The 15,183-nt window shown below is 32.3% G+C and overlaps 1 protein-coding gene across 1 annotated transcript; it reads right to left on the minus strand.

Annotated features, from left to right (window-relative positions):
* Window positions 1-150: 150 nt before the first annotated feature.
* Window positions 151-3,126, minus strand: LOC128190344 (adhesive plaque matrix protein-like). Its single transcript, XM_052862365.1, is given in 5 exon segments — window positions 151-237; window positions 351-509; window positions 511-560; window positions 892-1,419; window positions 2,969-3,126. Coding segments are annotated over 4 exon segments (681 nt in total). The 5' UTR covers window positions 3,027-3,126; the 3' UTR covers window positions 151-237; window positions 351-464.
* Between the last annotated feature and the right edge of the window lie 12,057 nt (window positions 3,127-15,183).

Consider the following 15,183-nt stretch of genomic DNA (forward strand, 5'->3'; position numbering starts at 1 on the left):
CAAATGTTGTGTGTAAGAGAAAAATTATCTTGTGGATGTCTATTTAGCCATTAACATATTATGATATGTTATGTAACGGAGGGTAAAAATACATTAAAAAAAACAGAATAACAAAGAATTCGAGAGGAAAAAAGGGACACGAAAAGGTCATAAAAATATATGAAGAATTTATTGTTTCGACAACAAATACAGGCCTATTAGAATGCCTAGCCGAAAATGATGATGGTGTGTTGTCATCTGAAATGAATAAAATTGTCAAATTTTACCACAATTTTAAAAAGAAATGTTTTCGTTTAGACTTGATATATAAAAACTTGCAAAACGAAAATTATACCATTTTAATATTTTACCGAATCTCGAACATTTCCTGAACTAGGACTCAAATTTGCAGCATCTTGTTTGATCGTTGGCACAGTCGCCATTTTCAAATTCGTCATATCCGCAATCTCTCTTGCAAGAGCAGTCTAGTTCAGGTCCCGGCCCGTATGCGGGGGGGTCATAGTAGTATGTCGGCTGGTCATACATGTAGTACTGATACTGGACCTCTCGCTCTTGTGGCTCTAAAAAATACGAGGAAGAGAAAAAAAATTGAAAGTGAAATTCAAACATTCTTTGAAGTAAAAAAAAAATGGGGCTGATAAGAACATGCCTTCATTGATTTTTTAAACAAAATCAAATATTAAAGATAAATATTTAGTCATCATACTAAAATTTAAAACGTACTGACGCAATGAAAGGGAGTTAAAGCATGTCGGGTCTATATAATATACAGTTAGTATATAATATACCGGTACATTTAGTTTATGTTGACAAGAAGTGTTAACACAATTACATGTACATGTACGTATTTAACAAAATCTAAAGCTAATTACTGTCGGGGTATGAACTTACGTATGCGCTTCTGAACAGGGACAGGTGCTTGATTTCGCTGGTTGATGATACGCCCATTATCGTCCACCCTCACCCCCCGACGCCCGGCCCCTCTCTGTCTCCCGCGGATTGCGCTACGCTTGTATCTGGAGGATGGAGATTCTGCAGCGTATCTGTCGGGACTGGCTTCTCTCTTGTATCTGGGTTCATATCGAGGCTCTGCAACAGCCTCTCTCTTGTATCTGGGTTCATAACGGGGCTCTGCAGCAGCAGCTTCTCTTTTGTATCTTGGCTCATATCGAGGCTCTGCAGCAGCCTCTCTCTTGTATCTGGGTTCATAACGGGGCTCTGCAGCAGCAGCAGCAGCAGCAGCTCCTCTTTTGTATCTGGGCTCATATCGAGGCTCTGCAGCAGCCTCTCTCTTGTATCTGGGTTCATATCGAGGCTCAGCAGCAGCCTCTCTTTTGTACCTGGGCTCATAGCGAGGCTCTGCGGCGTATCTCTCAGGACTGGCTTCCCGCTTGTATCTTGGGTCATACCGGGGGTTCTCTAAAATCAAGTATCAAATGGAAATACGTATACAAGTGTATATTATCTGTCATTTGGGAAATGTATTCCTTGACTGCTGTAAAGGAAAATATTGACTTTAATAGATGTAGACCTGAACCCTGTCTATTTAGCCAGGGCACTACAGCAAGGCACCTGTATATGAATCTCAATGATTGACAAATAAGACATTTTATTTGTGGTTACAACTGTTTTACGGGCGTCCAGTAGACAACATATGTGACAGGTATTTGACTAAATTGGTCAGTATATCAACGCAATTGCAGAAGCGTGGTCAGATGAGTATAATAAAAAATGAATCAGAAATGGGTGCTCGACAACTTAACTTGTATAACCTGGTCAGGTATTTGACATGCTGGAGTGCGGATTTCGTACTTATACACATTACGGTACCACTCTCCTTGATTTCGAGTATTTGAACATGGACAAAATTTTATTAGATATTATGTATTCGGAAATTTGAACTTATGAAAAGGGTATAAAGAAGCACAAAATATTTAATTCTTTTATAAAATAGGTTATATTCAATAAAAAGCTGAATTATAATTTATTCAAATTATATTTAATGATGTTTTTATCCAAATCAGAAATTCAAGATACAAGCAAAATTGTGTGAATGAAGTTATGTTGCAGACTCTGTTTTGAACTTAAAATAGCACTAATTTGAAACAAACTGTAATTTTGCAATACTCTAAGCAAGAAATGAAAACATTTTGTTGAAATATAGTTTATTTAGCGATGAACTGTCAAACAAAAGATGCAGTAGCGTAATTTTGTAATAGCTTAATAAAACTCTAAAATTAATCGATTGTTTTTAATAAAAGTCAAACAATCAACGATTACTCGGTATGCAACAGATTATAACAAATTGTAAAAAGTAGATATTAAGTAGATTGAATATTTAAAATGTCGCAAATATATTTTTAAAATAGCATTTGAATTCTATCAATCTGTGAATATTAGTTAGAAAAAAAAACTTTTTTGCGGCATGTGTAGCTGCTCAAATCCAAAGTTTACAGCATTTATACAAAGCTTGGTTATCTGACATGAATTACGGTTATTTACTTATCAAATGGTTCTGCAAGTTGTAAATCTGGTATCATATTCCTAATGCCATTTCTTTCGAACACTTATCCGCTTTTCTCTATGAATTAAATACATGTACCATAACATTTTTTTTTAATATACGCAACAGACATATCCAAAACGATTGCATCACTTAATAATATTTCAAAAGCATAACTGTTTACATTGTAAACAATAGTATGGCTAATATATATAGTTGATACAACAGGTGAAGACTGATTCATTCTTAAAAATAATCAGTTACTTTTTTGAAATCTAAAAAGTGAAATCACAAAACATCTCGCAAGTAAAACAGTTGTTTAAAAATAAACAATCAGTTGACTGCAGTAAATAATTTTTAAAACATCTGGTTTGTGAAATTCATAGTGACTATTACTTGTTATACATTGTGCGTTTATCATGCTCTCAAAAGAAACTAATACTTAATAAAGGTTCTTCAACTCACCAGCCAAACAGATCTGCAACAAAGCTAGCAATCCTACAAGAGATATCAATTTATTCATGGTGACGATTTTTCGGTTGCCGGCCTTTCACGCAACGAAAGCTCCAGAGCAAATGTCTCAGAGTTTCAAGTTCTCTTAGCTTAAATAAAGAGTGAGGAGCTGTAAAAACTCCCTCACGGGACATTTACGATTTGTTCAATCATTTTCTTTGTCCCTGGAAATCATCGGCTGGAAATAGAGAGATAATGAACAAATAAACTGTCGTAAAATCAACAAAGAACATAAAAATCACCCCCAATGATAAATAAGAACCCGTAAAGGGAGTCTTTTCTTGGCCTGAGAAGAGAAAATGTACCTTTACTATGATGTTTGTAGTTTTGAAGACAGTTTATTACTAGTGTATTTAGCACTGTATAGTGCTTATCATTTTCATAATACATGTATTAACATGACGAGACTCTAAAAATCTTAGTTCGCAACAATTCTCATCTGATATTTTCTCATTGTTGCTCATCAATTACTGCAATCAAATGATCAAACATAAGTCTTATATACTGAAAGAAATCTCGATTGCTCTTAGAAGTAAGAGGCACTTACATAAAAGAAGGAATCTTTTTATTAAAAAAAAACCCCAACATATTTGAACGTATTGCTCATTTACATGTAAGACTCTTGTCAAGCGTGATTTCATTGTTGAAATACTGATATACGTGCTTGATAATCTTGTAAGAAGTACATGTATGTTTGAAATGTTTGTAAAAGAAACGGGAGAGCGACTTTTATTTTGTAGTTGCAAAACTTTACAATCAATTTGTTTATCGATGATTAATATAAAATCATGTACACTGCACGATGTACATGTTAATAAAATTAAGAAGGTTAAGGTAGAGATCGTTTTTCGTATAGAGATTTTAAAGCTTTAACCAGCCTTTAACCAAATCTTAATTTGTTCGTTGTTTTTAAAGAGATTATGCATGCATACATGTGATCATTAAAGTCTTAAATGAAATCATTTAACAGAGCACCTTTGAAATATGTTCGACATTATGATATTTTCTAAGGGAATTTTTCAACCGCGATTATAATGCATTGTGTGTAATTACTAAGTAAGTATATTAGATACATGTATGAAATAACATTTCATACAGATAAAAGATATTTATGTAGAAATGAATGATATGATGTACTGGAATACATAATTTCGATAATTTCGATATCTGAATCCATTTGTGATTTGCAAAAGGGTACGCTGATATAAGTTAACCTCTAAGGCACTGATTTGTAGGGACTTGTAACGACGACCAAATAGGAACTTTTTAAGTTTTCGAAAAAGGGAAAATGCCGAATGAAGCTAAACCTAGACATTTTCTTTTATTAATTAAACATTTTTAATTGTCAATGAGTCCAAGAGTATTTAAAAATTGTTAATTAGTAAAAGACAACAATATGGGGGTGTGGCAAAACGGTAACCTTTTCTGACTTCAAAAATTGTTTCACAAGTTCACATACATGTATGTGGTGGAGCATTATTATGAAGTTGACCAACATGCTTAAATTCTGACACAGGGCGCAGTTTATGATATTAATATTTCTAGAGCGTTTTTTAATAACATCTCGGTAGTACCGACCTGTAACACTTTTGATCCCTTGTTACTAACATCCGTGTCATTATTATTATTATAAGTTGTAGAACTTGCTCATCAATCGTTGTAAATTAAATAAAGTTCAGTTTAACATTTTGTCCATCTACATCGGAATTTGTAGGGCTATACCATCCCATGAGAAGAATACCAATAAAGCTCTTAGTTCTTACGGTTCTTTTGGCAACTTCCAGGTTTAGGTAGCTTTATCTTGTTGTCAGTTGCTCTTAGAGTTTCAAAATAGTGAACCCATGTTTCGTCACCAGTAATAATATTTGCAAATATTTTTAGCAATTGTTTAGTCGTTTACACTCGTACCCGGTCTTAGTCATTTGTCAATATATGCAGTATTCATCTGGCATAAAATGAGAATAATTCACATGGGGGAAATTTTAAAAATTGTTTTCACATTGTTTTAAATGGAATAAATAGGAGCTTTCATATTTTACATAATTTATTTACTTAAAGAGGGGTGTAAGAAATCCTGATTTAATACAAAAACATGCTCCTAATATAGAAAATGGGCTTCTTACGCCAAAATAAATAAATGAATGAACAAACTACAATGAATGCAGGTATTTTGCTCTACTGTATTATGCTACACAAAATCGACAATTTTTTTTATTTTACACTTTGTATAAAGAAGCTTGCCTAAGAAGTCGAGATCAAATATATACAACGTGCTCTAAATACGAGCCTGGGCCAAAAAAATAATAATAACTTACAGCAATGATTGTAGTTATTTTGCACGATCATATAAATATTATGCTAAGACGGCGAAGTGGTCCCGATTTAAAGAGACGGTTTTCTTTTGTTCCGTAAAACGTAGAATCCTTCGTAAATCAGATCTGAGGTATCAAAACCATAAATGACGTTTTCCATCATTTTTATACTTGATGTGCGAAGTATACAACGGCGATAGGATTTTATTTGAATAAGTGGATGTTTATTGATGCGGAGAATATCACCATCGGAGCAGTTCCGTTTCCCATGATAAAAGTGAGCGCGTTGTGACATTATAGATGACACATTAGAGTCAGTTTATTGCGCTTTTCTAGTAACCAGTAAGATGTTTGAACTGTTTGCGTATATAAAGTTGACTTGGTACACCCAATATAAAGGTTTGGATGCAAACACAGGCTAGTGTAAAAATAAATATATTAATTGTTTCATAATATTAAATGTAAAATTCAAAGTAAGGGATAAAAAGTGACCAGTGCTGCTGAAAGCTTTGTACTTAAACAAATAATTTAGATGTTGTTTTTTTTTTGTTTATCTCTTAACACTTTTTTTTCCCCTCATTTTTCATTTATAATGTGTTTAAAGTGGCACATATGCCCCATGGGCCGGGTGTTTATACTTACTGTTAATAATATAATGTACGCGAATGTTTAATGATATTTAATGATGTTTCTAAAAATAAATAAATTATTTCTATTTATGAGTTGAAACTGCAGTATATGACCTAAATTTTTGTTTAAAAAGATATAATAAAATGTTATGTACTATTTTTAGATTTAAGGTGACGAAATATACAACCTATTTATAAGTTATCAAAATAATAAGCCAATGTATGAAAAGGGGGTTATATGACACATTAAGTAGCACATCAACACAAAAAACTATAATTGTGCGAAGTTTTGCTCCATAGAATCTCTTTTCTTATATACTAACTCATAAAACTTTTAAACACAACAAGTATGCGAGAACGAGAAAGATGATTTTGATACTGAAATATCTATGGTATTTGGAACAATCAATTTTTTTTTATGGAATGCATTGCGAGCATGAAAGTGGCGAGTATTCAGAGATGACAAACCATTTTCAGATTCGCTGATGCTTGTTAACTGTTCAGGTGATTTCACCTTGCATCGGACGCCCTTGGATTTTTCTTTTTGACCATGCGTCAGTTTATGTTCCGAATATAAAAACACTTGTTTTAAAAGATGCAAGTTTTCCCCTTGCTTAATCATTGAAAGAAAATTAGTTTATTTGTATAAAACATAGAAAATAAAGCAAATTATAATTATGTATAAATGAGCAATATTCCTAAGGATCGGGTAATATTCACCAAGCATCGAAGAATTAACAATACAGTATATGATAAAATAACATTTAAAAAAAAAATCCTTCAAAAACTCTTTTCGAATGAATAAAATTGATTTAATTGCTATTTAATTATGTATTCCCGTGAATTTACAGTCAAGAATTCGACTGTATAGTGCTTCTGACTAAATTGGTATTTAGCAGTGAGGAGTTCATTTTCGTGCCAGTACCTACAGGAGCGCGTTGAACAATGCTTATTGGGCCGATTGCAGGCAGTTTTAAAAAAAGTTCAAGGAGTTTATTCATGAGCGGATGGATATAAAACTAATAAAAAATAAGTCTGTGATATTATATATATATATATATATATATATATATATATATATATATATATATATATATATATATATATATATATATATTTTTTTTTTTAAACATGAAAAAAGGTTAGCTTTGCAAAAAGCTTAGAAAGTCAGCCAGCAGAATATTAATTTTTGGATAAAAGTGAATGCACAATCTGTTTAGTTAAAATACGAGATATATACAGTTTCCAGAACAATCACAAAATACGTATCTACATTGAGTTTGCTCCTTTATGTTTTATGGCTGCAGGCCGTAATGAGACAAGCGTGTAGCGGTGTACATACAATGTATGACTGCACACCTACATATTACTTTTAGTTGTAACTTTGCAAGTTGTAAGATTGCTCTCTGAATTTCATGGTCCATCACTGCCAATATATATATCCTCTCTAATCTTGCTAAGAGAGTCGGGAAGATGTATATATATATGCGGGATCAGGACCACGGCTGTGGACGATACCCAAGAACAGTCGATGCGCAGTTTGACCTAGAAACTGACCTCTCTAATAACTAAGACGAATTTCTCTACCACGGACTGTATAGCTCCTTCCAAGAATTCCAATTTACGTAAGCGGAGTTGAAGTTTTATTCTAACTTAATTAGTCAGCCCGGACTAATTATGAAATCAAAGGGCTCTATCAATATTTTCTGTTCATCTTTCTTACAAAAGAAATGAATCCTAGATCATAAAACTGACATTTAAAAAAAAAATTGTAAACTTATAAAAACCAACAAATTTAAATTTAACATAACCGTTAGTCAATTGCAGAATTTATTGTGGATATCAGTAGTATAGCCCTTTGCGAATTAAAGTAAAATAAAGTATAAAATGTATTAAAAAAAAAATCTGAATTGATAAAAAGAAAATATGTTCTTGTATTAAAGTTCTTTTTGTGATGGAACTGTTAATACTCTTAATAAAACTGCTATTTGTTGATTTGGTTTTTTTTTAAGGAAAAGTAATTGTAGTAAACTTTCTTTGCCGTATAAAAAACATATTTTTTTTTAGAATAAGCTTATTCAATAAGCTTATTCAACATATAACAAGGTTAGCTTTTTAAAACGCTAAGAAAGTACGTCAGCCAGCAAAATATCAATTTTCAGGTCAAAAGTGAATACACTATCTGTTGATTTACATAATATATATTATAGTATCCAGAACGATCATAACGGGTGGGTGCACAATTAGTGCGCATTTTATAATTGTATGTGAGGAGACAAGCGTGTAGCGGTATATCCTTTTTAAGGAAGGAGTCTTTTCTGGTTTTCGACTTGTCAAACGTAAATTTGATTAATTGTTCATTAAATCAAGATGAAAGGAAATTAGAATAGTATATTTTTTTTCTTTTTTACTATCATACAACTTGGCATAGAAAAATGTAATCAATGTTTAGAATGGAACAAGGACTATATTTTTGGCGTAGGAAAATATCACATGTTGCGCAATTCAGAATTGCAGCAGATTATATATATATAATGAGTCTGTTTTGTCATTTTAAAAACAATAACAATAATGTTGGTTTTTTTTTTACTAATGTGAACTAATAATATGATACTTGGGTTTCAGAATATGTTTTTAAAATATGATTTGCCTATCAAATAACATTTTTATAAGCTTTTTAAAGCGCCCATTCTATACATTGATTTTTGTGAAAAAATCACTAAAATCAGGTTTTCTCTCTTATGAAACGGTCAATATATTAGCTTTTCTGTCAATTTATATCTTTATATAAAGTCTTCATAATACATAAAAATTAGAAATAGTTTATTATTGGAAGCATAAAAAAATAATCAAAATTTCTTCAAAATTTAAGAAAATTAGAGGAAATGCGGGCTAAGCAATATCAATTTTAGTATAAATATTTATTCCAATTTAGTAGTATAAGCTGGTAGACACTCTCATGTTCTATGATTTCATTGAAGATTTGAATCTTCAAATCTTAAACAAATGTCTACAGAACTATAAAGAGCTACACTTATTTTTATCCCTCTTTACGTTGAGGAAAAAGGTAGTGACCTTGACCTGACCTTTATCCGAAAACAAAAAGGTCAAATTTAATTAAACTGATAGAATCATTAAGTAATATGATCCTTTTGACTGTGTCAAAATTTCATGCATTTCTTATTATAAGAAGTATGTTTGATAATAAAAAGACTCCTTCCTTAAAGTAATCTACAGCATGTATTTTTAAATTGCAACCTTGCAAAGATTGCTCTCTGAAATATAGGTCCCACCTTGAAATATAGGTCCCTCGTCAATAACCACTGTCAGATCCTCTCCAAAATAAATGTATGCGGACCCCAAACCGTGGCTGAAGACCATATCCGTGAAAAGTCTTCCAATACAGAAGCGTGACTGATGATGCGCAGTTTGACCTAGAAACTGATCAGTTTCATATAACTTATTCGAATTTCTCAAACGCGGACTGTCTAATTCCTTCTCAGAGTTCCAATTTACGCAAGCGCATTTGCAGTTTCACCCCAACTTAAATTAGTCAGCCCGCGGGCTGACTAATAGTCCTTCTATTTAAAATTACCAATTTCTACTTTGCCTTTTTAAACCCATTTCTTGCTGTTCTGACATATTTTAATTTTTTTTTTATTTTTTTTAATTTGAGAACTATGTAATTTCAGATATAATATTATATAAAGAAATAGTGTCGATATCTGCATGTTAACATAAAACCAAATTTTCAATTCGATGTTAATGCATATGCATAAGTTGTAGTGCATGAATACATAGATTGAATAATAATCATGATAATGGTGATTATGTACCAATATATAAACTTTGTCTTATTCACTTGCTCTGGAAAAAGAAATATTCATCCTTATGAAGTATTCCTTACGCACTCGATGTACATACTAAACGCCTTGTGTGGTATGTATGTAATTATTATTACTCCGATAACACAAGCGGCCAGGCGAGTATTTATTGATATTGCAAAGCATGTTGCGTTAATCACGCGCCGTCCGTGTAACAGTGGCAGGCATTTATCGCAGTTTACAATGCCCACGCCACTTCCTTCTACGATGCATTAACGAATAAAGTCAAGAAACTAATGCCTCTAGTGCATAAAAAGTTTACTGTATATTATGATTCTGCAAACTGTCGGTGTTTGTGTTTAATTGGCTAGCAAGTACATTCCGTACATCCGATTTGAGTTGGAGGTATATAATGTGATGTCACAATGCAATAAATGTGAGTCACAATGCATTAACGTAGCTCGCGGGTTTGCTGACGTCACAATAGGATTCGGCGTACTGAGTTGACCTTCATAGCAAACTCATACATTTCTTTTAAAAATAACAAATGATCTTAAAAACATAAAATGAAATATTTTGAAAAACTTAATTGCACTTTATACAAACATTTATAATTATCAAGTGCGAATAATTTAAAGATGTGACATACATTGTCGCATTTAGTCCTATAAGGTATGAGTGTGCGTTGGAACTATTTAATCTGATTTATGTTTAGACAAGTACTAGTACATTGTAAAAAAAAATTGAACCGTATGCATTAACTTCGCTCGTTCTGTATTTTCAAATACCGATCTAACTATTAAATTTATTTTGGCTTTAGCTAGTTATCGTATACGATTACAAACTTATTAATATGTCAATAGTTGTACGGCAATTGTTTTTGCAATGAATGCATGCTTGACTGGTTGAGTTTCATGAAAAGAAAAGTAGCCAAGTTTCTTCTCTTCACAACCTTTCATTAATTGCATTTGTGCATTCGAAAACATTTATTATAATTTTGATTGGATTTGCATGTTCTAATATGTACATGTGTTAATCGGCTAGTCTGGTCAACCAGCGCATTTTCATTTTTGGTTCTCAAACGAAAGAAATTGATGACGTCGGGCTAACGTCGTGATGAAAATATAGGATTTTGTGAAATCTTTTAAATCTTTAAAGTTGTTTTGCGAAAAATTGGCCGAGAACACATATTGATTTTTTTTTATGAATTGATTCAAAATTATCTCTTCTGTTATTACTAAAACCGATTTGGTTTGACTTTTCCGATCGCGTCGCGTTCAACTTTTTCAGCTACGTCATACATAAACAATACCCGCACCTTAACCACAGTTTTTTTATTGGTGGATTCAGCATACCGCTGATTGGCTGCTGGTTAACTAAGACTAAATTATGCACGGACAGAACAACAACATATCAGAGAATGAAAAATTCACATGGGTACTCGTGACTGTCGAAATTGGGCTATATTTCGAAAGTGTACACTTGTGATAAAACAATACATACGGTACATAACATATATAGCTGTAGCTCTGTGTATAAATTTTGGGTTAGAAAATATAAAGCTACAGTGCAGACAATACTTACATGTACAAAAAAACTTTACGGCAATTTGCCGCGTATAAAAATAACACTATTTTTTAAAAATATTTACATCATACCATACCACATTTTGTGCAAATAATCCATTTAAATAATTCTTCATTTAGTTTACTACTGTTAATAATTGTAGCTTTACCTGCCCCAAACTTTCTCCTATTAAACAACCTTTAACCGTACTCGGAAAGCGGATCAAGAACTGTATTTTTTATGTATGTAAACAAACCAGTGTTCATGTATGGAGCGGGTGATCGGGGGTTCAGAGACAGGTAAAATAAAGAAATCTGCAGTAAATGGTTTTTGGATATTTTAGTATATATATATACACCGAAAGTGATAGGGCAACAGAAGAGAAACGAATCGGACACTTGCCTAATGAAGACGCACATGTACAAACCTCCTTGCACTCTCCACTTCTGTCTCGTTCTTTCACACATTCGTTCAATACTTTTATTGACTGTCGATTGCCGATCGAAAGGTGTACCTATCACTTTGACTGGCAAGTTAGTAGGTAATACATGTGCATTATACCGGTACATTTACGGTATTTACATGAAATGAACGCTTAGCACATGCAACTTTTAAATATTATATTTTTTATAACGCCGTACTCTGGACCGTAGCTTGAGGCTATGGTTTAACGCCCGTTTACAGAGAGAGAGAGAGAGAGAGAGAGAGAGAGAGAGAGAGAGAGAGAGAGAGAGAGAGAGAGAGAGAGTTTAGCACATAATTTAAACATACGGGATAGTCGATTTTGAATGAATAATATTGGGGGGGAAATAAACTGTTCTGAGAATCCTTCAGCTCTGGCATTGCATAAGCGTATACTGATATCTCGGCCTAAAAATAGGAGTTAACCTATCATATAGTTTTCACACCGGCGGCGTGTATAATTTATGCATGACGTAGCTGACAGAAATGATCGTGACGCTATAGGAAAAGTCAAACCAAATCGGTTTTGATAATACCGGTATTGTGTTGAGTAAAATTAAGTTCGTCTAGATCGTTTAAAAGTTTGGAGCATAGTTTTAAAATGCGGTTTTCGACTAAGATATGCATTTTACTATATATTTCATTGAAAGGGCATTGCTTGATTTTATCAGCAACACTGTGTTTGAATCACGATAACATTATTACTACGCAGACGAATCTCAAATAAATTTTTAAAATAAAACCCTGAAACCTATGGATCACGTGGACAAATTTTCAATGTAGGTTTTCTCACAAGCAGGTAAACCCGCGAGCTACCTTAAATGAGCAAATGGTACATCTTGAAAGTGTAATATACTTTTTATTGGACGTGGGGAACTGATTTCTTTTTTACATAGAAAATACATTCGTTATTAAGGGTGTATAAATGTATAACTTGAAAAAAAAGAACCCGGAATAATAAAGCAGTTTCCTGTTTAACAATGCTCCGGAAAAAACCTAACATTTTCTTGTTACTTTCACGACTGAAATCTTCACGATCCAGTTCTAACAAAATAATCGATCGTTCGAAACCTTCAACAACCTAACAAAAATCACGGGCTGCACATGACAATGATATGTTGATGTCATATAATGAAATTATTCCTACACGTATACGCATTTATGACGACTTGGCTGTTTCTTTTATCTAACGTTTTGATGTATATTAACAACAATTTATTTATTTATACTTTCTTTTTACGATCAATTCATCAATTTGTTACAAGAGAGATGTAAATATTAAAAAAAAAATGCTCTCTTTGATGATTTATAGGGGTTATGAAGGTGGCGTTCATTGTAGAAAAAAAATAACATAACCCGTTAACTTTATTTAAAACAAGGTCACATTCACGACAAAGAGATCCGAAGACTTCCTGTAATCTGAATATTGACCCGCAATCACAGTAAGAAATTACTTTTCTAACTTACTAGTTTTTGTATTGACGAAAATAGCAAAAAATGCTTGCTCTAGAAAAGAATAATCCTAATAATAGTATTATACACATTATGTAGTTTACTACACGTGTTTTATTTGTATTATTTCAGGACATGAATATGACATTTAATCTTATTAAGTGTGTTATAAGCTACATTTGTATATAGTTTTTTTTTAATAATAGCAGAAATACATGTATTTCTTAAACTGAAATCTATTAATTTTTGTTTTGAGCGAAGAATTGAACTTACGGAAAAATAATTACTATGTACATTTTAGTATTTTTACTTTGTAAAACAGTTATTAGATTTTATATGCTTCTTTTATTTCCGTTTGGATTAATCGGGATCATCATTTTTAATTATCAGAATGTACAAATTTAAATAAATGTATGCGCTAAGTATTGATCATCTCAAATAATTTATTTTGTATTCTATGTTTTCCACTATCTGATTAAATGACAAATTCTTCAGTGTAAAAATTTATTTTGTACAGTCTACAGTTTTTCTTTTCCTAATATAGAATAAGGAGGATAACTCAAGAAAAGCATTGTTTTATTTATAAAACTAGACTTTGACCCGTGCGTGCACGGGTTGACATTGCATATGACATCGGACATTAACGAAATAGATACATCGACACACTATATTGTTGACATTTTCATAACCAAGATTTAAGCCTTCAATATAAGCCTACAATAATGCAATTAATTTCAATACACTCTGCTTAGTTAGAATAATTTAATTGTGTCTCGGAACAGACCTTCACCACAGTTAACTTAAAGATGCCTCCCATATACCCGTAATGTAGCAAAAAAGTGCAGAATCGCTCTGAAACGATTTTGGAGAAAATTACCGAAGCTGCATTGAAAATAACAGTTAAATTATTCATTACAAATCATTTTTAGGCTGTAAATACCTTTCATTTAAAAATCTAATGCATATTAATGAAGAATTCAACACTTTTTTACCAATTTTTTTTTTTACACTTTTCGAATATTTACACACAATGTTGACATTCGGAAATCTTGCGATTTTTCAAAACTGAAATGCTCTGAGTTAGAATTATCTCCCGTATTTCCTTTGATGAACAGAAAAAATGACAAATGTTCAATGAAAATCTACAGGTATTTGTAATATCGTTTCTGAGTTTATCCATGCAAATGTGATATAGTGGAAACATAAACCTGTGATTAAGCGTGAATGCGTATGCGCAAGATTGTAAATTCCAAAAATTCCAGATGATTTCCGGATTTTTAAAGGAATTTTTTGTTGTGAAGCTTGATTGAAAAAAAAAATCAAATCAAATTGATAATCTTCAAGTACTAATGATGTTTCAAATATAATATGTAAACGGTGTGACCGTTGGACCGGGGGCAGATTTAACACAGTGCAGTTCGATTTATGTATGATAAAATCTATTTAAAACGCGCAGTAGGATCCACTTGCATGGTTGCCTACTCATACCATTTGTCAAAGTAAAACTAAACGTCGCGTGCTCAGTCTACATTATGACGTCATATTTCAGAGGTAAAACGTTCAAGTTTTGTCTTCGGAAATAGCCGAAGACAGTTACGTGATTCCGATTTTTTTATTTCTTCTTTTATTGTTTATCAATTTAATTCATATGAATGCCGCTGTAATAAAATTGCATACTTTGTTCAGTATCTAAAAGATCAGTTCCTTGACGTTAAAGTTTTTATTTTCCATCTGATAATTTGATAAGACATACATAGAACAAGTCGTGTTTTTTGATTGAAGCACTATTGAAACTTATCTGGTTTCCTTTTTAATTTCTTTTAATTCAGATTCACTTCTATTGAAACACTGGAACTTATTAAAGCGAGTTTAGGGGCAATAAACATCGAAAAGTACCAGTCAATCAATGATCGAACTAACTT

The sequence above is a fragment of the Crassostrea angulata genome, chromosome 6 (genome assembly GCF_025612915.1).
Source record: "Crassostrea angulata isolate pt1a10 chromosome 6, ASM2561291v2, whole genome shotgun sequence".
Taxonomy (NCBI): Eukaryota; Metazoa; Mollusca; class Bivalvia; order Ostreida; family Ostreidae; genus Magallana; species Magallana angulata.